Genomic DNA, 26,998 nt, shown 5'->3' on the forward strand with positions numbered 1-26,998 from the left:
GCAGTATAGGAACCCCACAAATGACCCCATTTTAGAAAGAAGACACCCCAAGGTATTCCGTTAGGAGTATGGTGAGTTCATAGAAGATTTTATTTTTTGTCAAAAGTTAGCGGAAATTGATTTTAATTGTGTTTTTTCACAAAGTGTCATTTTCCGCTAACTTGTGACAAAAAATAAAATCTTCTATGAACTCGCCATACTACTAACGGAATACCTTGGGGTGTCTTCTTTCTAAAATGGGGTCATTTGTGGGGTTCCTATACTGCCCTGGCATTTTAGGGGCCCTAAACCGTGAGGAGTAGTCTTGAAACGAAATTTCTCAAAATGACCTGTGAAATCCTAAAGGTACTCATTGGACTTTGGGCCCTTTAGCGCAGTTAGGGTGCAAAAAAGTGCCACACATGTGGTATCGCCGTACTCAGGAGAAGTAGTATAATGTGTTTTGTGGTGTATTTTTACACATACCCATGCTGAGTGGGAGAAATATCTCTGTAAATGGACAATTGTGTGTAAAAAAAATTAACAAATTGTCATTTACAGAGATATTTCTCCCACCCAGCATGGGTATGTGTAAAAATACACCCCAAAACACATTATACTACTTCTCCTGAGTACGGCAATACCACATGTGTGGCACTTTTTTGCAGCCTAACTGCGCTAAGGGGTCCAAAGTCCAATGAGCACCTTTAGGCTTTACAGGGGTGCTTACAATTTAGCACCCCCCAAAATGTCAGGACAGTAAACACACCCCACAAATGATCCCATTTTGGAAAGTAGACCCTTCAAGGTATTCAGAGAGGGGCATGGTGAGTCCGTGGCAGATTTCATTTTTTTTTGTCGCAAGTTAGAAGAAATGGAAACTTTTTTTTTTTTTTTTTTTCCTCACAAAGTGTCATTTTCCGCTTACTTGTGACAAAAAATAATATCTTCTATGAACTCACTATGCCTCTCAGTGAATACTTTGGGATGTCTTCTTTCCAAAATGGGGTCATTTGGGGGGTATTTATACTATCCTGGAATTCTAGCCCCTCATGAAACATGACAGGGGGTCAGAAAAGTCAGAGATGCTTGAAAATGGGAAAATTCACTTTTGGCACCATAGTTTGTAAACGCTATAACTTTTACCCAAACCAATAAATATACACTGAATGGTTTTTTTTTTATCAAAAACATGTTTGTCCACATTTTTCGCGCTGCATGTATACAGAAATTTTACTTTATTTGAAAACTGTCAGCACAGAAAGTTAAAAAAATCATTTTTTTGCCAAAATTCATGTCTTTTTTGATGAATATAATAAAAAGTAAAAATCGCAGGAGCAATCAAATAGCATCAAAAGAAAGCTTTATTAGTGACAAGAAAAGGAGCCAAAATTCATTTAGGTGGTAGGTTGTATGAGCGAGCAATAAACCGTGAAAGCTGCAGTGGTCTGAATGGAAAAAAAGTGGCCGGTCCTTAAGGGGGGTAAAGCCCTAGGTCCTCAAGTGGTTAATGTGTCATAGTGTAAGGGGCATACTTTGTTGAAACAGTGGAGATGATTAAACATTTTGTCAAGCAATCTTCTCATGGTTTTAAAGTATACAAGTTGCCTTATTGAATTAATTAGGGCATCGCCACACATGAAAAAGTGAAACTTTATCAGAGAACATTTGGACACTATTGTAAAGGTAGATCCATTATTTTTATTGACGGAGGTAAAGATTTCAGATTACGGAAGCTCAGGGATGGTTGGGCTTAAAGGACAACTGAAGTAAGAGGAATATGGAGGCAGCCATATTTATTTCATTTTAAACAATACCAGTTGCCTGGCAGTCCTGCTGGTCTGTTTGGCTGCAGTAGTGTCTGAATAACACCAGAAACAAGCATGCAGCTGATCTTATTAGATTTGACAATAATGTCAGAAACATTTGATCTGCTGCATGCTTGTTTAGAGTCTATGACTAAAAGTATTAGAGGCAGAGGTTCAGCAGGACAGCCAAGCAATTGGTATTGCTTAAAAGGAAATAAATATGGCGATCTCCATATCCCTCTCACTTCAGTTGTCCTTTAATACATATTTATAGAAATTAATCAGGAAAGTTAGGATGAGGTTAGTGTTAGGATAGGTTTTAAGTTACTTTAGGGGAATATTTTGGGCTAAGTTAAGGTTAACTTTGGAGGTACACTTGGCAGAGCAAAGCTAAATATAGACAAAATAATAAGGTTAGGCATATAGGGGTTAGTGCTAATCAAGAGTTAAGTTAGTGCTAGACACAGGAGGATGTGATTTGGGTTAGACACCTCTCCCACTTCACCCCATGCTACTAAGAAATTGGCTTTTTGTGGCCAGCACTGCAGTTCAGTACACTGTCATCTTTATGAGATACAGCTGTAGTATCTGGGCTGGCCATAAAGAAGTATTATGGATGGATCATGTGATAGACAGTTCTTCTTTTAATACTTCATGTGTAGGCAATGCTTGTACAGGGGAGGAGTGTGGGCACATTTTTTTCAGCTCAGGAGAAAAAGAAGGTACAGGATGCAGCTAGCTAGATACATTTCATTTGTATATTGCAAAAAAATTGGTAGCTGATCTAGGGTTTTAACACTGTGCCCATCTCTTGTATATGAAACAGTAGGTGATTGTTTACTTTCAGAGATGCTTTATCAGAAAAATATAATACAACAGCAGTAACAGTAAAATTCTGTTTTATATTTGAACCCTTACTTAGTGATTAATAGTGATTAATAATGGGAATGACCCAGCACTTTCGCTGTAAGGTTAGGCATAGGTAAGAAAAACGTTAGGAACTAGCAAAGTAAAGGGTTTAGGAAAATGTGTAGGATCATTGATAACTGAGTGAGGGAACCTTGACAACTGAGTTCAGAAGAACTTTGTCATTCAGAACTTTTGCAACCCAGTTAAAGCAACTCCGAAACTCTTTCTACGCTTAGTACTGCTCACATAATATATAAGCATGGTAAAGCTCACATAAAGAAACTCATTGATCAATAGTCACATAGGATAACTTATCTATATTGTTTTTCAAAGTACATCACTGGACATACATGAACAAAATACATATTATTTGCGCAAAATGTACGAGGACAATGTTAGGAAATTTTGAATTGGATACATTCCAGTCATGAAGTAATGATTTAAATTTAGACAGAGAGATGAATTACCAACACATGCTTTGAGTTTCACGTATACATGTGGTAGACAGAGTATGGTATCAATGAACTATGCTGCAAGCTTAAATTTAACTGTGAGCAAGCCCAAATGGTTGTTCCTCTTAACCTCTTAAAATAGAGTTGTTCAGGAAGTAAAGGATTATGCAACTAGACAAAGTGACAACATGAAAAATCACATGTTTTCCTCCTTCATTTCATCGGTGGCTCTGTGCCATGGGCAGTCTTGTGATTTGCAATAAAATATATTGTAATTTGAGTATGTAGGGTGCTTTGCTTTTCTGAAAGGTGATAATATAGTAAGTATAACCTTTCAGGTTACTGTCACAACAACTAAACATAGCCTAATTCACAAACTTTAATTAATGAAAGGATGAGATAAAATTGTAAATAGTATTATAAGAAGCGCATGTAGGTGTAAGGGTACTTACACAGATACACTTTTTCTTACATATGCATACAGTGATACATATAGATTGATATGATTTATATATTACCTTTTGACACTGTATGGGTGGGATCTTTTAGAGCTGCTCTTTAAATGCAGGAGTTCTGGTCCTGTGTGCTCCCACCACCATTGGGACAACATGGACCTTTGCTTTCTACAACCTCTCTAGTTCCTCTTTAACCACTTGCCGACCGCCTACTTCATATTGGCGGCGGCAAAGTGGCAGCCCCAGGACCACGTAACGCAGATTGGCGTCAGGTCCTGGGGCACTCTCTGGCCGGGGATCGCGCGCTGGGATGCGCGCGCATCCACCAACAATAGGCTCCGCCCACCCGCGACGTCAACCCGCCGGCCAATCGGAAGCGCCGGCGGGTTGTTAACCCGACGATCCCCGGATAGGAAGCGTATAATACGCTTTGTAATGTTTACAAAGTGTATTATACAGGCTGCCTCCTGCCCTGGTGGTCCAGTGTCCGAGGGACCACCAGGGCAGGCTGCAGCCACCCTAGTCTGCACCCAAACACACTGATCTGCCCCCCCCCCTGCCCCCTGATCGCCCACAGTACCCCTCAGACCCCCCCCTGCCCACCCCCCAGACCACCATTTGCACACAATCACCCCCCTAATCACCCATCAATCACTCCCTGTCACTATCTGTCAACGCTATTTTTTTTTTTAGTCCCTAAACTGCCCCCTGCTCCCTCCTGATCACCCCCCACCCCTCAGATTCTCCCCAGACCCCCCCCCCCCCGTGTACTGTATGCATCTATCCCCCCTGATCACCTGTCAATCACCCGTCAATCACCCGTCAATCACCCCCTGTCACTGCCACCCATCAATCAGCCCCTAACCTGCCCCTTGCGGGCAATCTGATCACCCACCCACACCAATAGATCGCCCGCAGATCCGACATCAGATCACCTCCCAAATCCATCGTTTACATCTATTCTCTCCTCTAAACACCCACTAATTACCCATCAATCACCCATCAATCACCCCCTATCACCATCTGTCACTGTTACCCATCAGATTAGACCCTTGCGGGCACCCAATCGCCCGCCCACATGCTCAGATTGCCCTCAACCCCCCCCTTATCGATTCGCCAGTGCATTATTTACATCCGTTCTTCCCTGTAATAACCCACTGATCACCTGTCAATCACCCCCTGTCACTGCCACCCATCAATCATCCCCTGTCACTGCCACCCATCAATCAGCCCCTAACCTGCCCCTTGCGGGCAATCTGATCACCCACCCACACCAATAGATCGCCCGCAGATCCGACATCAGATCACCTCCCAAATCCATCGTTTACATCTATTCTCTCCTCTATACACCCACTAATTATCCATCAATCACCCATCAATCACCCCCTATCACCACCTGTCACTGTTAACCATCAGATTAGACCCTTGCGGGCACCCAATCGCCCGCCCACACGCTCAGATTGCCCTCAAACCCCCCCTTATCGATTCGCCAGTGCATTATTTACATCCGTTCTTCCCTGTAATAACCCACTGATCACCTGTCAATCACCCCCTGTCACTGCCACCCATCAATCACCCCCTGTCACTGCCACCCATCAATCAGCCCCTAACCTGCCCCTTGCGGGCAATCTGATCACCCACCCACACCAATAGATCGCCCGCAGATCCGACATCAGATCACCTCCCAAGCGCAGTGTTTACATCTATTCTCTCCTCTAAACACCCACTAATTACCCATCAATCACTCCCTATCACCACCTGTCACTGTTACCCATCAGATTAGACCCTAATCTGCCCCTTGCGGGCACCCAATCACCCGCCCACACGCTCAGATTGCCCTCAGACCCCCCCCCCCTTATCAATTCGCCAGTGCAATATTTACATCTGTTATTCCCTGTAATAACCCACTGATCACCTGTCAATCACCCATCAATCACCCCGTCACTGCCACCCATCAATCACCCCCTGTCACTGCCACCCATCAATCAGCCCCTAACCTGCCCCTTGCGGGCAATCTGATCACCCACCCACACCAATAGATCGCCCGCAGATCCGACATCAGATCACCTCCCAAGTGCAGTGTTTACATCTCTTCTCTCCTCTAAACACCCACTAATTACCCATCAATCACCCCCTATCACCACCTGTCACTGTTACCCATCAGATTAGACCCTAATCTGCCCCTTGCGGGCACCCAATCACCCGCCCACACCTCAGAACGCCCTCAGACCCCAGCCCTGATCACCTCGCTAGTGCATTGCTTGCATCTATTTCCCCCCTCAAATCACACCTTGAGACACCCATAAATCACCTCCTGTCACCCCCTAGCACACCTACCCATCAGATCAGGCCCTAATTTGCCCCATGTGGGCTCCTGATCACTCGGCCAAACCCTCAGATCCCCCTCAGACCCCCTTCCGATCACCTCCCCAGTACATTGATTGCATCTATTTTCCCCTCTAACCGCCCCCTGAGACACCCATCAATCACCTCCTGTCACCCCCCTAGCACTCCTATCCATCAGATCAGGCCCAATACATCCTGTCATCTAAGAGGCCACCCTGCTTATGACCGTTTCCACAAAATTTGCCCCCTCATAGACCACCTGTCATCAAAATTTGCAGATGCTTATACCCCTGAACAGTCATTTTGAGAAATTTGGTTTCCAGACTACTCACAGTTTTGGGCCCGTAAAATGCCAGGGCAGTATAGGAACCCCACAAGTGACCCCATTTTAGAAAGAAGACACCCCAAGGTATTCTGTTAGGTGTATGATGAGTTCATAGAAGATTTTATTTTTTGTCAAAAGTTAGCGGAAATTGGATTTTTATTGTTTTTTTCACAAAGTGTCATTTTTCACTAACTTGTGACAAAAAATAAAATCTTCTATGAACTCACCATACCCCTAACGGAATACCTTGGGGTGTCGTCTTTCTAAAATGGGGTCACTTGTGGGGTTCCTATACTGCCCTGGCATTTTAGGGGCCCTAAACCGTGGGGAGTAGTCTAGAAAACAAATGCCTCAAAATGACCTGTGAATAGGACGTTGGGCCCCTTAGCGCACCTAGGCTGCAAAAAAGTGTCACACATGTAGTATCGCCATACTCAGGAGAAGTAGTATAATGTGTTTTGTGGTGTATTTTTACACATACCCATGCTGGGTGGGAGAAATCTCTCTGTAAATGGACAATTGTGTGTAAAAAAAATCAAAAATGTGTCATTTACAGAGATATTTCTCCCACCCAGCATGGTTATATGTAAAAATACACCACAAAACACATTATACTACTTCTTCTGAGTACGGCGATACCACATGTGTGACACTTTTTTGCAGCCTAACTGTGCTAAGGGGCCCAAAGTCCAATGAGTACCTTTAGGATTTCACAGGTCATTTTGAGACATTTGGGTTCAAGACTACTCCTCACGGTTTAGGGCCCCTAAAATGCCAGGGCAGTATTGGAACCCCACAAATGACCCCATTCTAGAAAGAAGACACCCCAAGGTATTCCGTTAGGAGTATGGTGAGTTCATAGAAGATTTTATTTTTTGTCACAAGTTAGCGGAAATTGATATGTATTGTTTTTTTTTTTTTCACAAAGTGCCATTTTCCGCTAACTTGTGACAAAAACAAAATCTTCTATGAACTCACCATACCCCTAACGGAATACCTTGGGGTGTCTTCTTTCTAAAATGGGGTCACTTGTAGGGTTCCTATACTGCCCTGGCATTTTAGGGGCCCTAAACCGTGAGGAGTAGTCTAGAATCCAAATGCCTCAAAATGACCTGTGAATAGGACGTTAGACCCCTTAGCGCACCTAGGTTGCAAAAAAGTGTCTAGCATCTGTATGTGTAAAAATACACCCCAAAACACATTATACTACTTCTCCTGAGTACGGCGGTACCACATGTGTGGCACTTTTTTGCACCCTAAGTGCGCTAAGGGGCCCAAAGTCCAATGAGTACCTTTAGGATTTCACAGGTCATTTTGCGACATTTGGTTTCAAGACTACTCCTCACGGTTTAGGGCCCCTAAAATGCCAGGGCAGTATAGGAACCCCACAAATGACCCCATTTTAGAAAGAAGACACCCCAAGGTATTCCGTTAGGAGTATGGTGAGTTCATAGAAGATTTTATTTTTGTCACAAGTTAGCGGAAAATGACACTTTGTGAAAAAAAAACAATTAAAATCAATTTCCGCTAACTTGTGACAAAGAAAAAAAATCTTCTATGAACTCACCATCCTCCTAATGGAATACCTTGGGGTGTCTTCTTTCTAAAATGGGGGTAATTTGTGGGATTCCTATACTGTCCTGGCATTTTAGGGGCCCTAAACCGTGAGGAGCAGTCTTGAAACGAAATTTCTCAAAATGACCTGTGAAATCCTAAAGGTACTCATTGGACTTTGGGCCCCTTAGCACAGTTAGGGTGCAAAAAAGTGCCACACATGTGGTATCGCCGTACTCAGGAGAAGTAGTATAATGTGTTTTGGGGTGTATTTTTCCACATACCCATGCTGAGTGGGAGAAATATCTCTATAAATTGACAATTGTGTGTAAAAAAAATAAAACAATTGTCATTTACGGAGATATTTCTCCCACCCAGCATGGGTATGTGTAAAAATACACCCCAAAACACATTATACTACTTCTCCTGAGTACGGCAATACCACATGTGTGGCACTTTTTTGCAGCCTAACTGCGCTAAGGGGCCCAAAGTCCAATGAGCATCTTCAGGCTTTACAGGGGTGCTTACAATTAGGCACCCCCCAAAATGCCAGGACAGTGAACACACCCCACAAATGACCCCATTTTGGAAAGTAGACACTTCAAGGTATTCAGAGAGTAGCATAGTGAGTCCGTGGCAGATTTCATTTTTTTTTGTCGTAAGTTAGAAGAAATGGAAACTTTTTTTTTTTTTTTTTTTTGTTACAAAGTGTCATTTTCCGCTAACTTGTGACAAAAAATAAAATCTTCTATGAACTCACCATGCCTCTCACTGAATACTTTGGGATGTCTTCTTTCCAAAATGGGGTCATTTGGGGGGGATTTGTACTATCCTGGAATTTTAGCCCCTCATGAAACCTGACAGGTGCGCAGAAAAGTCAGAGATGCTTGAAAATGGGAAAATTCACTTTTGGCACCATAGTTTGTAAACGCTATAACTTTTACCCAATCCAATAAATATACACTGAATGGTTTTTTTTTTATCAAAGACATGTAGCAGAATAACTTTCGCGCTCAAATGTATAGGAAATTTTACTTTATTTGAAAAATGTCAGCACAGAAAGTTAAAAAAGTCATTTTTTTTGACAAAATTCATGTCTTTTTTGATGAATATAATAAAAGGTAAAACTCGCAGCAGCAATTAAATAGCACCGAAAGAAAGCTGTATTAGTGACAAGAAAAGGAGGTAAAATTCATTTAGGTGGTAGGTTGTATGACTGAGCAATAAACCGTGAAAGCTGCAGTGGTCCGAATGGAAAAAAAGGCTCTGGTCCTTAAGGGGTTTTATGACTGCAGTCCTTAAGTGGTTAAAGGGATACTGTAGGGGGGTCGGGGGAAAATGAGTTGAAGTTACCCGGGGCTTCTAATGGTCCCCCGCAGACATCCTGTGCCCACGCAGCCACTCACCGAAGCTCTGACCCCGCCTCCGGTTCACTTGTGGAATTTCAGACTTTAAAGTCTGAAAACCACTGCACCTGTGTTGCCGTGTCCTCGCTCCCGCTGATGTCACCAGGAGCGTACTGCGCAGTCACAGACCATACTGGGCCTGTGCGATACGCTCCTGGTGACGTCAGCGGGAGCGAAGACACGGCAACGCAGGCGCAGTGGTTTTCATACTTTAAAGTCTGAAATTCCAGAAGTGAACCGGAGGCGGGGCCAAAGCATCGGGGAGTGGCTGTGCGGGCACAGGATGTCTGCGGGGGACCATTAGAAACTCCGGGTAAGTTCAACTCATTTTCCCCCGACCCCCCTACAGTATCCCTTTAAGGACTTACTACTTTGGTCGAGGTTCATTGATGACGTGCTCCTGGTCTGGCGGGGGACCAGAGACCAATTGCTGCAGTTCATATCAGTATTGGGTGATAATGGAAGGAATTTAAAAATCACGTTTGAAGCCAGTAGGGATGAATTGACTTTCTTGGATCTGAAGATCCGAAAAGAAGAGAATAGATTGGTAACAAGCACCTATAGAAAACCATCAGCAGGTAACACTTTGTTACATTGTACAAGTCATCACCTGATGTCACAGAAAAGGGCAGTGCCCAGAGGCCTGTTCCATAGGCATAAAAGGAACTGCACTTTGGAACAAGATTTTGAGAGGGAAGGTGATGAATTAAAGTACAGATTGGTACAGAGAGGCTATCCTGAGGAGCTGGTGGAGCAAGAATTTCAGAGGGTGAAGGAAAAAAGGAGAGAGGAAGTGAGGGAGGGACGGTCCCCAAAAAAGAAAGTGGGGGGAAAAGTGAATTGTGATCCGGTGAGGTTTATAACGGCTTATGGAGCACACTGGTATGGCCTGCAGAGCCTGCTACAGAAACATTGGAATGTGTTATTATTAGACAGGAGGATAGCCAACATTGTGGGTGAAAGGCCTTTTTATGATGGCAAGAAGGGCCCCAAACCTCAAGAATTTACTAGTGAGATCTGAGTTTAATAGTTCTCAACGAGACACCTGGCTAGGGAGATGTCCTGAAAGAGTAGGAATGTATAGCTGTGGAAATTGTAATGTGTGTAGGTTGGTGGAGAGAACAAAAACTTTTTCTAATGCTAATGGAACAAAATGTTTTGATATTCATGATAACATTAACTGTAACTCAGAAAGAATTGTTTATTGTATAACATGCCCGTGCAACCTCCTATACATCGGGAAAACTAAGAGAAGATTAGGAAGAAGAATAGGGGAACATGTGAATAATATTGAAAAGGCAGAAAAGGATAGTCCGTTAGGACCACACTTTGAGAAATTTCACAATAAGGACCCCTCAGGTCTGAGATTTAAAGGAATTATTAAACAGAAGATATCAAGTAGAGGGGGTGATATTGAAAGAGAACTATACAAGATTGAGACGATGTGGATTTATCGTTTAGGAACAAAGATACCACAGGGACTCAACTCGGATATCAATATGGTGTATTTCCTGGATTAAGAATGAGGAGGTTCAAGATGGTGATGTATCCTGATGGAGTAGATTGACATTTACCGCTCTGTGATTGTCTGATGGACTGTGGTGCAGTGGTTCTTTAAGACTAAGTGAATATGACGTTGTTAAACAGAGAGGCCGATACGTAAGAGAATCCCTCCCCAAAACACTCCCCTCACACTGTGTTTACATAGAAGAAAACGGGGGGGCGGAGCAGTGACAAAAGAGGATTTAAGAGAAAAGAATGGACGTAGCCCTTACCCAATACGCTTTGAGAAAGCCCCGTGGGCTAGGCGAAATGCGTCAGCGGGAGGGCCTGGTCTGCACATGTGAGCGCTCACATTTCCGGAACGCTGAGCGGCGCCCGTGGAATCCCCTGGAGAGAGACGGCAGCAGATTGGAGGGCGAGGTGATGCAGGTGGCGTCGGGCTGAGGCGGAGATTACGCAGCCCTGAGCGGAGCTCCCTCGCTGGAAGCAACATTCTGCTGGACGGATCGCCGGAGATGATGCCTCCACTCACCGCAACTTGGGATGGTGATGTATAGCAGCTGCTAAGACACGGCTTTGTATTTTGAAGTATCTTCATAGTTCCGGAGAAAGGCTATGATACACCAGTCTGGTTCATGTCACGCTCTGCAGCGGTACAAATGTCAACAGTCAATTCATGACACATTGGAATATATTGAATAGAGCGGATGCAGGGACTTTGAAACAGAGTAGCAGTGAACCTGGAATGGCGGAATTTGGAAGCAGAAATACAGCGCTGAGATAGTTGGCCAAATATTGAACTGTGTGTGAGTGGAGGCCTCGCGGTGTGCGCCGGTGGTGGGCCCACAAAATTGTCAGTTTACTTGAGAGGTGGATTAGTCTGGTTGGCATAGGCTTGCGCTGGGCGATCAGACTGATTGTAACCATCAAGGTGACAGTGGGATAAAACAAACACGCTGTTGTAGCATGACCAGGGTTTTAATTGGTTTTAAGGGAGGGTAATGTTGTTCCGCTGCTGGTTATTTTTGCATGCCACAAATATAGTTTTTTGCATAAGTACATGAAGAGATGGTGGTTTAGTGTATTGGTTATACTTACTACTTCTCCAGCTTCTCATACTCTATTTTTCTGATGTTAAAGTCAGTTGGCACTGTTACATTGGTCACTATTGTTATTGTTTCGTCTTTTTACTATCATTATGTTTTCATGTCTGCTTAACTGGCCAGTACCTTTTTGGTCTGTCTAGACTGGTAATTGTACAGGATCTTAGTCCTGATATCAATGCAATTTTTTGCGCAATCTCCCATCTGAGCCTAGGAGAGTTTAGCCAATATGCTGTGCAGATGTTCATGTACACATTGCCAGCTACCTGGTTGGGCTATTAATTGCATGGTGTTTCTGCCTGCATCTTACACCCTGAAATGATGTGATGGACTGTCTTTGAAGCCTCTTTGCACAACTTACATTTTAGGCCCTGTTTTGTGTTTTAGACCCTTGCTTCTATTGATCTGGTGGTTAGAGCTAGTTCTTGTGCTGCTGTGGTTAATGACCAAATACTATTTTAAGCCCAGCCCTTTGTAGGCTCTGGTAGCATTTCCTAAAATCTTGTCTTGCCATGGACCTTACACTATTTGGTGTATGTTTTACATCTGCTGCTGTCATGGGCATTCTCTTGGTAGCTTAGCTCATCTTTGGGTGTCATCTTCTACTTCTACTTTTTCCCTCTAATTTTGAGTCACTTTAAAGTCAATGGGGAAAGAGCCAGATACTTACCTAAGGAGAGGGAAGGCTCTGGGTCCTATAGAGACTTCCCACTCTTCTTGGGTAAGTAGCTGGCTTTTTTTCCCCATTACCGATTCCCATTGAATTTAAAGCCTGATTGATAAGTTTCTTTTTTTTTTTGAAAACCTTGTAAAATATGATGGATGCTATAAATGGTAATACAAATACCAAGAAGTCATTGTATATGAGTGCAAACACTGTTTCTTTATAATGTCCTCTTGGTGTACTTTTACACACTGCTACAGACGTGGAAGTCAAAGTTTCATAGCCTCCTTAATTGATTGAGCTTAACAAACTCAACTTTTACTGGAATCTAATCTAAATTTACTTATCATTCAATGAACTGGACACTTTTATTCTTGAAAGGTGGCACAATAGCCCGCTAAGCACAATGTATGACTTTTATGGCCTACTTCAGGACTAAAGCATCTTTCAAGAAAAAGTGTAGTAAAACCCTTAAAATATCCTTGATAACAGTTCTTCTGTTCTGTCCATCCTACAGGTGGGTACACATTATCAAAATGATTGAATCATTTGTAAATGTTTTCTGATTTGTTTTGTTAGTAAATATTGATTGGCTCTGGTCTGCACATCAAATCAGCACTTGCTGTGTAGCATCAATGCGGTTGGGATGCAGCTGCGTGTGCACTTAAAGAGAACCTGTACTGAGTAAAAATATTTAAAATAAACATGAGGTAACTTCAAATGAACATTACAGAGTTACCTTGCCATCAGTTACTCTCAGAAGCTTACCATTTTCTTCTGACAATAATCCCTTCGAGTTCTGACAATATTTTGGCAGATCTGAAATATCAGTTGCTGTCAGTAAAATATCAGTTGCTGTCAGTTATAGCTGAGAGGAAAACTGATGTACCAGGTAATGGCCATGTTTCCCTATGGCTCAAGTGGGCAGGTCTACAGTTTAACAGTGTGCTGACCAGAAAGCTGTTATGGGGTAATGGCCATTTTCAAAATGGAGGACGGAAAATTCCCTTGATAACAGTGAACAAATAGGATGCGGGACAGGAGAAAGACACTGAGGAGTAGACTACATGGAAGGTAAGTATGACTTGGGTATGCTTATTTTGACTTTTAATTTTCAGTTCAGGTTTTCTTTAAGGTGACTGGCAAGGGACAAAAGCTCAGACTGAAGACATACGGTGTGTACACACGCTGGACTTTTTCGAACTACGGGTCGTTCTGTTCCATGTGAGTAGAGGCTGTCGTCAGACTGATAAGACTGATTTTGACTGATCCGCTCGGTGGAGCAGTCAAAATCAGTCTTATCAGTCTGATGACATCCTGTGCTCACGTGGAACTGTTGTCAAAACGACCGCCCCCGCAGGCGGGTCTGACAACCCGTAGTTTGACCAGCATGTGTACGCGCCTATACACATGTGTATATTGGTTTGGCATACCTGTCTGATCTATCAAGGCTCAACAAATTAATCATAATGATTGATTGCCTGTAAAAATACCAAGAAAGCCCCTTGTGTGTACACAATCTTAACCACTTAAGGACCAGGCCTTTCTGCAGTGATCGGTGCTGCGTGGGCTCTCCAGCCCGCAGCACCGATCAGGATTCAGCCTTGGCGATCAGACTTCCCCCCTTTTTTCCCCACTAGGGGGATGTCCTGCTGGGGGGGTCTGATCGCCGCCGGCTGTTTTTGATCTGCGGGGGGGGGCTCTTCAAAGCCCTCCTCCGCAGCATTTTCGGCGCTCCCTGATTCCCCTTACCTCCCTCTCCCTCCTGGGGCTGCGCAGGACGGATTTTCCTCAGTGGTCTAAGGGACATGAATGAGGATTTGTCTCCTTCCCAATCTGCAAAAAAAAAATATTTTTAATCCTATTCCCTCTGTCCCTGTTGAAAAAAGGTTGATCTCACTTTTTATCACAGCAGGAAGTGACAGAAATGCTCATAGATGAGGAAACCATAGCAGTAATGAAAGCTATCTTTAAGCACTAATAGGTTAATATATTTGCTTGTCTGATTATGATCTGCAATAATGATGAAGTTTTCTTAATTCGCCTGCAGGGGGAAAAAGGATACAAAGGGGAAAATGGATCTTCTGGAGAAACTGGAGAAAAGGTAACTTTAAAATCCATTTTTCATGAAATAAAAACTCCAGAAAGTATGGCTTGTAAAGTCCCTTTGAAGGCTTACATTAAAAAGGTGCACCCATTAAAAGGGGCACATGGAAATGCAGATAGTAGAATATTGGTAATTACACCAATATTCTGCTATCGCTGCCTGGCATTTGAAGAAGGATACTGGTTGGAGTATGTTGGCCACTGCAGTGTGCAGCAGCTGTGTTTCTCTGTGGAGTACAGCTGCAGTAAGCTGGGAGGGAGAGCTGCTGTGAAAGCCACTGCAGAAAGCTTGGAGGCAAGCAACTGCAGAGTGGAGCCGATATCAGGCGCCCAGCACCCAAATTACCCACCTGGCACCACCATATCCAGTAATTACGGTACATTGTAGGCCTTGGCAGCACACAAATTAACAGGCATGCTGTGTACCCTTTTCAGCCACTTTGCTTTGAGGTGTGCCCATGGTTTTTTCAGTTTGTATAATAGTTTGGATATGGTCAACATATTATAAGCCTGCTGTAGCCTCTGCAATGCTTTCTTGCAATGATTAAATTTGTATTGTAAATGGTATATGTTAAGCATGTGAACATCAGGCATAGACAAACTTTGGGCTGAATACTTGGGTCTCTTAGTTATGGTGCAGTTAACACATTTATTAGACACCTCTAACAAAGGCTGGATGAGTTATCAAAAACAAAGTGATATAAAAACTTGCCAGACTCTAGGTACTCATGTTACCTAATGCCCTATTATCAATTACAGGGAACCCAGTCTGGAAAAAAGTAAAATGCCTACCGTTCTTTAAAGGGAACCTAAACTGAGAGGGATATGGATGTTTCCTTTTAAACAATACCAGTTGCCTGGCAGTCCTGCTGATCTCTTTGTGGCTGAATCACACACCTGAAACAAGAATGCAGCTAATCTAGTCTGACTTCAGTCAGAGCACCTGATCTGCATACTTGTTCAGGGACTGTGGCTAAAAGTATTAGAGACACTGGATCAGCAGGAGAGTCAGGCAACTGGTATTATTTTAAAATACAAAATCCATATCCTTCTCTGTTTAGGTTCCCTTTATTAATTAATATACATAATGGTTAAATTTGTTGAGTTATAAAAGGAAAAAAAAAACAACCTTGTTTAATCAACTATTTACAAATATATTATGTTTGATCAATATGAAAAGTGTTATTTTCTCCTTTTCATTTGTAGCTATGCTGTCAGCATAGCTATTAAGTACCTGTACAAAGTGTATTCTCTGTGTAATAATATTGCTGGGATTTTCAGTTCTATGAAATTAGCTCTCAAACAATTTATAGTTTGCAGTGCTTACAGATTCCCCTCCTACATCTAAAGTGAGAGCTCCTCTCACCAATAGGGGAGCAGCTGTTACACTGTGGAGATGTGTAGCCAATGAGAGAAAGTCTTAGCTCAGAGAGGGAGGGAGGGGCTAGAAACTGCAGTGAACCTGGAGCAGAGAGATCTGGGAGAGAACTGCCTGGAGGAAAGGAACACAGAAAAACCCTAAGGCCTCTTGCACACTGCAAGCAATTCAGATTCAGATTCCGCTTTTTAATCTGTTTTTACTTCCGATTCAGATTCAGATTTGCAGTTTGCTCCTTGCACACTGCAAATCTGAATCGGAGGTAAAAACTGATTAAAAAGCGGAATCTGAATCTGAATTGCTTGCAGTGTGCAAGAGGCCTAATGGAGATCTGAGTGGATTACACAGAGTTGCACTGTCTGAACTCCTTGCAGATTCACAGATCCAAATTTGAATGAGTGATTCCTGTCGGATTGTGACTTTCACATGGTCAGGCCTCCCTGAGACTGAACTGTATATTGGACTAACAATCTGTTCTGAGTTGTCAAGGCCTATCTGAAGAGGATCATTGATAAACATCTAGTATTCCAGCTTGTGTCATCTTCCTGCTGCTGCTCTTCTGAGTGAGCTTTCCCCTACATCTTTGTGGATTACAAATACTGTTTTATATATGAGCTACAACTGCCAGCCTGCTGATTAGACTGACATTGGCCAATATTTAAGGAAATTAGCTTAACTGTTGATCTGAGTTTGATTATAGCAGACTGTTTATAGAGTTGGGCCGAACCTCCGATTTTAGGTTCGCGAACCGGGTTCGCGAACTTCCGCGGAAGGTTCGGTTCGCGTTAAAGTTCGCGAACCGCAATAGACTTCAATGGGGATGCGAACTTTGAAAAAAAAATAATTTATGCTGGCCACAAAAGTGATGGAAAAGATGTTTCAAGGGGTCTAACACCTGGAGGGGGGCATGGCGGAGTGGGATACACGCCAAAAGTCCCGGGGAAAAATCTGGATTTGACGCAAAGCAGCGTTTTAAGGGCAGAAATCATATTGAATGCTAAATGACAGGCCTAAAGTGCTTTAAAACATCTTGCATGTGTATACATCAATCAGGTAGTGTAATTAAGGTACTGCTATACACTGACACACCAAACTGTTCACTGAACAAAACAGGTATGCAGTGGCGGGTTCACTGAACAGAACAGGTATGCAGTGGCGGGTTCACTGAACAGAACAGGTATGCAGTGGCGGGTTCACTGAACAGAACAGGTATGCAGTGGCGGGTTCACTGAACAGAACAGGTATGCAGTGGCGGGTTCACTGAACAGAACAGGTATGCAGTGGCGGGTTCACTGAACAGAACAGGTATGCAGTGGCGGGTTCACTGAACAGAACAGGTATACAGTGGCAGGTTCACTGAACAGAACAGGTATGCAGTGGCGGGTTCACTGAACAGAACAGGTATACAGTGGCGGGTTCACTGAACAGAACAGGTATGCAGTGGCGTGTTCACTGAACAGGTATGCAGTGGTGGGTTCACAGTACAGGTATGCAGTTGTGGGTTCACAGAACAGGTATGCAGTGGTGGGTTCACAGAACAGGTATGCAGTGGTGGGTTCACAGAACAGGTATGCAGTGGTGGGTTCACAGTACAGGTATGCAGTGGTGGGTTCACAGAACAGGTATGCAGTGGTGGGTTTACAGTACAGGTATGCAGTGGTGGGTTCACAGAACAGGTATGCAGTGGTGGGTTCACAGAACAGGTATGCAGTGGTGGGTTCACAGAACAGGTATGCAGTGGTGGGTTCACAGAACAGGTATGCAGTGGTGGGTTCACAGAACAGGTATGCAGTGGTGGGTTCACAGTACAGGTATGCAGTGGTGGGTTCACAGAACAGGTATGCAGTGGTGGGTTCACAGAACAGGTATGCAGTGGTGGGTTCACAGAACAGGTATGCAGTGGTGGGTTCACAGAACAGGTATGCAGTGGTGGGTTCACAGAACAGGTATGCAGTGGTGGGTTCACAGAACAGGTATGCAGCCAGGAACAAGCTAAGCCTAACTAATCTTTCCCTATGAGAGAGAGTGTGCAGCAGCTCGCCCTACTCTCACTAATGCAGGCAGGCAGTGGCACACGAGTGACCGTAATGGTCGCCGCTGCCTGCCTTTTAGTAGGGGGGAGTGGCTCCAGGGGCTAGTGTAGCCTAATTGGCTACACTGTGCCTGCTGACTGTGATTTAGAGGGTCAAAGTTGACCCTCCATGGTGCATTATGGGGCGAACCGAACTTTCGCAAAGGTTCACCTGCGGGACGTGAACGCGAACCACGGAAGTTCGCATGGAACCGTTCGCAGGCGAACCGTAGGGCTGATCGGAACAGCTGAATTCCGATTTCGTCGAAATTTCGTGTACCGCATGCGAAAACCGAGTTTCGTGTTCCGAATTTTCGTGTTCCGAGTGCATTTCTATTGAATTAAATAGTGTTAACTTCTGCGGTTAATTGTAAAGCCCCCGTACATGCTATCATCACCAAATTTGGCATGTATGTTAAGCAGATGAGTAGGAACATAGTAAAAAAAAATTTTGTGAAAAGAGCTAATAGTTTTTGAGCAAATCGATTTCAAAGTTTCATAAGAAAAATGTTTTTTAAACTGTGTAAAATGACACTGCTGCAGAACAGGTCACTGCATTCCGAGTTCTGTATACATATTGTATACATTTCATGAAAACAGACAGCGTGGGGTCCCCTCTCCCAAGTCTCCTTAACCCCTTGTCCCCCATGCAGGCTGGGATAGCCAGAATGCGGAGTCCCGGCCACGTGGGGCTTTGCACCCTGAGCTATACCAGCCCGCATGGTCCATGGTATGGGGGGGCTCTGGAGGAGAGGGGTGGCCAACCTCCCCCTCTCCCACAGAGCCCTTGTCCAATCCATGGACAAGGGGCTCTTCCCCCACCTCCGGTGCCCCAGGAGGAGGTGGGGGCCGCCGACGTCCTGGGGGTTTCATGGTGCCATCCGGGGTTCCCCTTTAACAAGCGGACCCCGGAAGCCACCCCCTCCCCAGGAGAAATGAGTATAGGGGTACACGGTACCCATTACCCATTTCAGCAGAGTTAAAAAAAGAAATAAAAACACAACAACGAAAAAAGTCCTTTATTGTTCTAAATTAACCAGGGATACTTACCTTGGGATAATCTCACGCCAGTAACCTCAGGAGTGGTCCCACGCCAGTATCCTCTTAGGACATCTCACCACCCTCCCACACTGACGAACTCCCACCACTAAATGGTCACAATCAACCTCTGCATCTGTATAGCAGAGGCTGAGAACACGAAAATTTTGCCTTTAAAACAAGAAATTTCGGCAAACAGTGATGCAATCAAAATGGCCACTGGGAAATCCCCGATCGCTGGAGGCCACACTAGAGTGGTGAAACCAGTGATTTTTCACATAGATGGTGGGTCCAGGTGACCAGAGCAGGAGGTGCCCTAATCCCCTGGACCCACCCATTCATGTGAAATAACGCGTATTCTGACACTCTGAGGTGGCTTCCGGGGAACGGGGATTCCCCAGCAGCCATTTTGTTTATGACACTGTTTGCCGAAAATTCTTGTTTTAGCAAACAATTTTCGTGTTTCTAGCTTATGCAATACAGATTGCAGAGGCTGTCTACAGCCATTCATCCCCAGGAGTTCTGCAGGATCGGCAGGTGCGCTGGACCTCCTAAGAGGATAGAGGGGGGCACAGCGCAGGAAGGTGGGAAAGTGGGCACAGAGCGGCGGGGAGGGGGGGAAGCCTCCCCTCCCTCACCTAGGGCCCCCCCTTGCGCACTCCCCTCACCTCCAGAATTCCAGCCAGCCAGCGGAACGGCTTACCGAGAGCGATAGCTCTGTGTGCCGCTGGTCTGGTATTCTGCACTGACACTGTCCAATCACGCTCTCGCAGTACTTCCTGTGAGAGCGTAATTGGACAATGCAATGCAGGAGACCAGACCAGCAGCGGCACACCTAGCTCTTCCCTCGGTAAATGGTTCCCGCTCGCTGCCACTGCTGGCTGCAATTTTGGAGGGGGAGCACGGAAGGGGGACCCTAGGTGAGGGAGGGGGGAAGGCTTCCACTCCTCCCCGCCACTCTGTGCCCACTGCCCCCCCCTTCCAGCATGGGGGCCCCCACTAACTGGTGACCTGCCTACCTAAACTGGGGACACCTATAGACCTGGGTATATCTATACTGGGGACACCTATATACCTGCCAACCTAAACTTGGAAACTTGGCAGCAAGCGGGAATCACTTACCGAGAGAAGAGCTCTGTGTGCCACTGCTGGTCTGGTCTCCTGCATTGCATTGTCCAATTACGCTCTCACAGGAAGTACTGCGAGAGCGTGATTGGACAGTGTCAGTGCAGGATACAAGACCAGCGGCACACAGAGTTATCGCTCTCGGTAAGCCGTTCCGCTGGCTGGCTGGAATTCTGGAGGTGGGGGGGAGTGCGCAAGGGGGGGCCCTAGGTGAGGGAGGGGAGGCTTCCCCCCTCCCCGCCGCTCTGTGCCCACTTTCCCACCTTCCTGCGCTGTGCCCCCCTCTATCCTTTTAGGAGGTCCCGCGCACCTGCCGATCCTGCAGAACTCCTGGGGATGAATGGCTGTAGACAGCCTCTGCCAGGGGAGCCTCTAGGCATAGGCAGTACAGGCCATTGCCTGGAGTGCTATTGGTCCTGGGGGGCGCCATGTTGCTGGAGGCCACCTCAGAGTGTCAGAATACGCGTTATTTCACATGAATGAGTGGGTCCAGGGGATTAGGGCACCTCCTGCTCTGGTCACCTGGACCCACCATCTATGTGAAAAATCACTGGTTTCGCCACTCTAGTGTGGCCTCCAGCGATCGGGGATTTCCCAGTGGCCATTTTGATTGCATCACTGTTTGCCGAAATTTCTTGTTTTAAAGGCAAAATTTTCGTGTTCTCAGCCTCTGCTATACAGATGCAGAGGCTGACTGTGACCATTCAGTGGTGGGAGTTCGTCAGTGTGGGAGGGTGGTGAGATGTCCTAAGAGGATACTGGCGTGGGACCACTCTTGAGGTTACTGGCGTGAGATTATCCCAAGGTAAGTATCCCTGGTTAATTTAGAACAATAAAGGACTTTTTTCGTTGTCGTGTTTTTATTTCTTTTTTAAACTCTGCTGAAATGGGTAAGGGGTACCGTGTACCCCTATACTCATTTCTCCTGGGGAGGGGGCAGCTTCCGGGGTCCGCTTGTTAAAGGGGAACCCCGGATGGCACCATGAACCCCCCAGGACGTCGGCGGCCCCCACCTCCTCCTGGGGCACCGGAGGTGGGGGAGAACCCCTTGTCCATGGATTGGACAAGGGCTCTGGGGGAGAGGGGGAGGTTGGCCACCCCTCTCCTCCAGAGCCCCCCCATACCATGGACCATGCGGGCTGGTATAGCTCAGGGTGCAAAGCCCCACGTGGCCGGGACTCCGCATTCTGGCTATCCCAGCCTGCATGGGGGACAAGGGGTTAAGGAGGCTTGGGAGGGGGGACCCCACGCTGTCTGTTTTCATGAAATGTATACAATATGTATACAGAACTCGGAATGCAGTAACCTGTTCTGCAGCAGTGTCATTTTACACAGTTTAAAAAACATTTTTCCTATGAAACTTTAAAATCGATTTTTTTCAAAAACTATAAGGTCTTTTCACATTTTTTTTGTTTTAACAATTTCCTACTCATCTGCTTAACATACATGCCAAATTTGGTGATGATAGCATGTAAGGGGGCTTTACAATTAACCATTGAACTTAGCACTATTGACTTCAATGTAAACGCGAATTCGGTACTCGGAATTGCCGAATTTTCGTGTTTCGAGAGCTTACTCGGAACTGCCAAATTCTGATGGCAAACTCGAAATTCGGAATCCGAGAGCTCAGCCCTAGCGAACCGTTCGGCCCAGCTCTAACTGTTTATACACTTGTCATTTAAAGTGCACTTAATGATTTACTGTGAATTTTAGGATTGACATCTCTGGATTTTCTGGTGCTTTTTTGGGCCAAACCCCTTTACAGAGACTTTGGAGGTGTCATTCTCTATTGCATTCCTGGCAAGCAACCGTTGGTATTCCATTATTGCCGTAAGGGCCCGTTTCCATTACTGCGGCCTGATTTTGACGCGAAAATCGCGGCAACGAATCCGTATGCGGTTTCATAAGCATTTCTATGTGGATTTTCATGCGGAATCGCTCGCGGTTTGAGCTATGCGATTTTAGCCATGTCAATGCCGGCTTGCATTGACATGGGTTTTTAAATGAAAATGCACGTGGAAACACATGGAAAATCGCTAAAATGCTTGCAGTTTTCCTTTCCGTTTTTAGTTACATTACCGACGAACCGTGTGCGGGTGTGTGGCGTGCGAATTCTGATAGATCTGCACAGAATCCTGCACAAGTGGAAACAGGCCCTTCCACTACTATTGCTTATGCGAATCTGCATGCAGAAAACGCATGCAGATTCGCTGTAGTGGAAACGGGCCCTAACTGTGAGTTCAGATGCTATGACCTATCAGTTAGAACATATTGCTAGAAGGTAAATTGTTAATTTTATCTCTATTACTGGTTCTCCAGACCCAAGAAAATTGTTTAGCATTATACTGCTAGTTTATGTGTATCACTAGAGGTTTGTTGGTGTCACCAGAGTTGGATAAGAGCAGAACCCATTGAACACAGTTATACCTACGGGTGCACTACACATGAAATTGTTTTGAGTACAGCATGTGCCTATACAATTTTGTGCATGTATTCATATTGGTGTGGTATGAATGTACATACTCTAGGCAAAAGAAAAAAATCTTGGTCATAGACAACATGGATGTAAGGTATTGTAATCTATGCTGGATTTCTTTTCCAGAAGTTTGTGTGCTGTGTGGTCTGATTTGGCCTCACTTCCAAGTTCTCATTTTGCTTTAACCGTAGTCACAGCTTCTATTTGAAAGTAAAAATTTCAGCTGTGGTGAATGATCAGATTTTAGCTTGCAGCAATTTTCTGTAGTTAGGGAAAAATGAAATATTATTTCTGGTTGTTCACAGTGGGTGACGACATTTGCACATTGCTCTTATAATGAGGACTACTGAAGGCAGCTACAAACTAGCAGAATTCTGAATTATCTTCTTTTTTTTTAACAATCTAATCTATATAAAATTGTTCAGAATATGTTTGATTCTTTCTAAAGGAAACCTGAGACTTTGAATATTCCAACATTCATACTTACCTGGGTATTCCTTCAGCCCTTGCGGTCGGGGGGCTCCCTCGCCATCCTCTCTGGCTGCTCTGTATTCCCATGGTCACCTCCATTAATTTGACCAGTCGTGCTCTTCTGTGCATGCACAGCCCCCATCACGCTGCTGCAGCAGAGTGCAGTAGTACTGCTCAAGCACAGAACACGCCCAGGGGTGGGAGCTCACGTGGCAAGGCCACGCATGCGCAGAAGTGCATGACTGGCCAGTTTAGCAGAAGTGATAACAGGAGAACGGAGCAGCCTGGGAGAACTGAAATGGTAATAGAATTTTGGTAATTTTAGTGATATTCTATCATTTGCTATAGTGGAATCTCAGTAATTTTACCAATATTGATCTATCTGCTATAGTAAAATAACTAATTTTATTGATATTGCACTTTGTACCCTAACTCTCACATGAATCTTCCCTTATCCTCCGTTATCTATGCCTAACAGAAACCCTTCCCCAGGGTGCTTCTAAGGTTTTTGTGGCCTAAAGTGGCACATAATTGTACCCCCCCCCCTCCCCCCCGGGAGTGGCAAAAACGGTCATGGTCATGAAATGATGTTGGTGGAGCCCCCCAGTCCAGTATAGGTAGTCAGATGTCTCCACCCCCAGCACAGTATACGTAGTCAGGTGTCCGACCCCTGCCTTCCACCAGCTCAGTAAGCCCCCCTTCTGTCATGCAGAGTGCAGAGTTGCAGCGAGTAGAGCGACTCATATGTCCACGATTCAGCACCGAACTGCACTGCTCTCTTCTGATGCTTAGCATGTAGTTACCATAGTTCCTGCCAGTGACTCGCATGAGGAGGTCATCATGCAAGGTACTGGCCATTACCATGGTAAACAGACACTAAGTGGCAGAGGAGAGAAGAGCAATGTGATTTGTCACTGGATCGTGAACATATGAGTACTCGTTGCAACTCTGCAGGGCAAGAGGGGGGCCATGGAGCATCGAAGGGCACCCCAGCATGGGAGGCCCAAGGCCCCTGCAGAGAGTGAGGCCCCAAGCGGCCGCTTTGGTCACTTGTACCCTAGTGGCAGCATTGACCTCCTGTATCGATGCCTAGCAAGAAATCTCCCTTATCTATGTCTCACAAGGATCCTCCCCTATCAATGCCTAACACAACCCTCCCCTGCCTAAAAAGAATCTTCCCATATATATGCCTAACAACCCTTCCCATCTATTCCTAACAAGAACTCTACCCTATCTATGACTAAGGAGAACCCTCCTATATCTATACCTAACATTAAACATCCCACACTCTCTGCTATTTTGCATCAGAGTTTGGCTACAGTGTAGTGAAACGCTGGTGAACTGTTCCCAGCATGTCAGCTGCATTTAGTGCTACCATTAGTTTTTAGAAGACCACACGTAAAAATGTATGGCTGTAGCTGATATTTTCACAGGAGCCTCCGGCAAGCCCAAATCTCCCCATCGCTTGTCCATTTCACTAATGTTATGGTCTGGGGTGTGCATTATTACAGTGGAAGTATTTTTAAAGTGAACCGAGCACCTTTTTTATCATTCAGGACATTTCTATAGCACATGAAAATGCATGCCGACAATCTGTTTCATTATTAAAATAAACTTTCATTTTACCTTGTATTTTACATTCAAAGTAGATTAATTACCCTGTTTCAGCAGGGCTGCCCGGCCGTCCCCGGCCGCAGAGCTTTCAGGTTCCTAATTGTTTTATTGGGCTAATTACCAAGAGGTAAACAATGCTATTAGACAACAAAGTGTAACGATCGGTGTAACACAGAGAGGATCTGATTACCGGTGATCTGTAGTATCACTGGCAATACAGATATATACCCGATTATTGATGATCTGCAGTATCACCGATAATCAGATATACAAGCAACCTCTGGACACCTGAGTAGAGTGTTTGGTGCAAACAGAAATATTGAGAGGACTGTGCCTCAGCGCAGTAAGGAGTACTGCACAATTCCTTCTGGACTCTCCCGGAGGGAGGAGTCAGGCTGAGAGAAGGAATGTCAGAACGAGAGTGACACTCAAGAGGAAGTGTCACTATCAGGACTGTGAACCGCCTCTAACAGTAAGGTCGATTCTCAAGGTCGGACAGATCAGGTCATAACTACACGGACAGACAAGGTACAGAATCAGAAGGCAAAGGCGGAATCTAAAGTACAGGCAGGGTTCGGCAACAGGGTATCAGAAATATCGAGGTACAAAATCGGAAGGCAGATGCAGAGTTTAAGGACGAGCCGGGGTTCGGCAACAGAGTATCAGAAAGGCAAAGTACAGGATCAGAGTTCAGGAGAATGGTCAGGCAGGCAGAAGGTCATAACAGATAATCACAATCAAACTAGTACTTTAAACTATCAACAATCTCTAGCTAAGTGTAGGATTACAGCTCCAGCTGGTCCCGACACACTTTCGGATCTGACTCAGGTCTGCGTGCTACCACGTAGTGATCGCAACGCCAGACAACCAGCAACTGAACAGCCAGCAGTATATATACACAGACACTCTCCATGCCCCTCCCTAATTGCTGGACCAATGAGAGTTGTAGAAAATATCAGCTGACCACCCTGGTCAGCTGACTAACTTCTGGCTGTTATATAAGCTCTGCCTCTGCGTGTCACTCTGAATCTTGGTGGACTATCAGTCCCAGCCACACCAGTACTGTCTTGCAATGTATCCATCGGACCGAGCGTGGGAGCCGCCGCACCGCTCCTTACACCAGCGGCGGCTACCCCACGCTCAGCCCCCTTGTCAGGGACACTGCCATGCGGCAAGTCCGCCTCCTCCAATGCGGATTCCGCCGCCTCCAATGCGGATTCCGCCGCTCCCAATGCGGATTCCGCCGCTCTGCCTATGCGGCATGCGGCGGTTTTTCTGCGTTGTGACGCCATGCTGGACGCGGAAACAGCCGCCTCACCCTGAGAAGCGGCGGCTTTTCCGCGTTTCTTCACACAAAGGGGGTTAGTAATTAGGACTGTTTTTTCAAAGACCTAGTTTGTGTCAATGTGTCAAGATAGCATCTCTAACTTCTGTAAATAAGGAATGTGAGAAGGGGAGGGGGGAACATGGCAGCTTCTATGCCAGGAGAGATTCCATTGAAAGAGAATGTGCTCAGTTCCCTTTAACCTAATTTACTTATTTTAAAAACCTGCTGGACGTTACGGATGAGCTCAGCTCGTCCAGTAACGCCGCAGTGGATTTCTCAGGCCCTGGTGGGCCGATTTGGATAATTTTTTTGTATACACGCAGCTAGCACTTTGCTAGCTGTGCATCTTACTGATCGCCGCCGCTCGCTGCTGATCCGCCGCTACCCGCTGCGATACAGGTGATGATGTCATTCCGTTCATCGTCATGGCGATGGGGGAAGCCCTCAGAACGGGATTTCCTGATGGGCATGATCGCCGGAGGCGATCGGAAGGGTGGGAGGGAATGAGCAGGGAGGGGGGAATCATGTAGCTAGCGCTAGGCTAGCTACATGATGAAAAAAAATAGCTGCAAAAATCAGAACGCCAGGGAGGTTAAATTATGTCAAAGTGCCTAAAATCTTGCACAGATTTCATAGGGATTTTGATTTATGCACTACACTGTTCGTGACCAGACCCTAAGAAAAGTCTCTTATTAACTGCATCATTGCAATGAACAGATAAAGCTTTCCATTTGCCCTTTCACTTGCATCAGCTGTTGTATATGACTGTTATCTCTATCATCTCATGTCTTTTTTAACTTATTAGTTATAAGTGCATTCTCCTCATAAAGACAATGCCTCTGCCACACCTTTTGTTTTAAGTTCTTGAGAAGTGAGTACTGTGTGTGG

The 26,998-nt window shown here is 45.2% G+C and overlaps 1 protein-coding gene across 6 annotated transcripts in view; it reads left to right on the forward strand.

The window, feature by feature from the left end:
- Nucleotides 1-26,998, forward strand: part of COL19A1 (collagen type XIX alpha 1 chain) — a 1,086,226-nt gene that overhangs the window by 261,384 nt on the left and 797,844 nt on the right. For all 6 annotated transcript variants that reach the window (XM_068281448.1, XM_068281450.1, XM_068281452.1 and 3 more), the window contains exon 10: nt 14,555-14,608. In XM_068281448.1, the coding sequence (XP_068137549.1) occupies nt 14,555-14,608 (54 nt within the window). The remainder of the gene's footprint in view (nt 1-14,554; nt 14,609-26,998) is intronic.

The sequence above is a fragment of the Hyperolius riggenbachi genome, chromosome 4, assembly GCF_040937935.1.
Source record: "Hyperolius riggenbachi isolate aHypRig1 chromosome 4, aHypRig1.pri, whole genome shotgun sequence".
In the NCBI taxonomy this organism is placed as follows: domain Eukaryota; kingdom Metazoa; phylum Chordata; class Amphibia; order Anura; family Hyperoliidae; genus Hyperolius; species Hyperolius riggenbachi.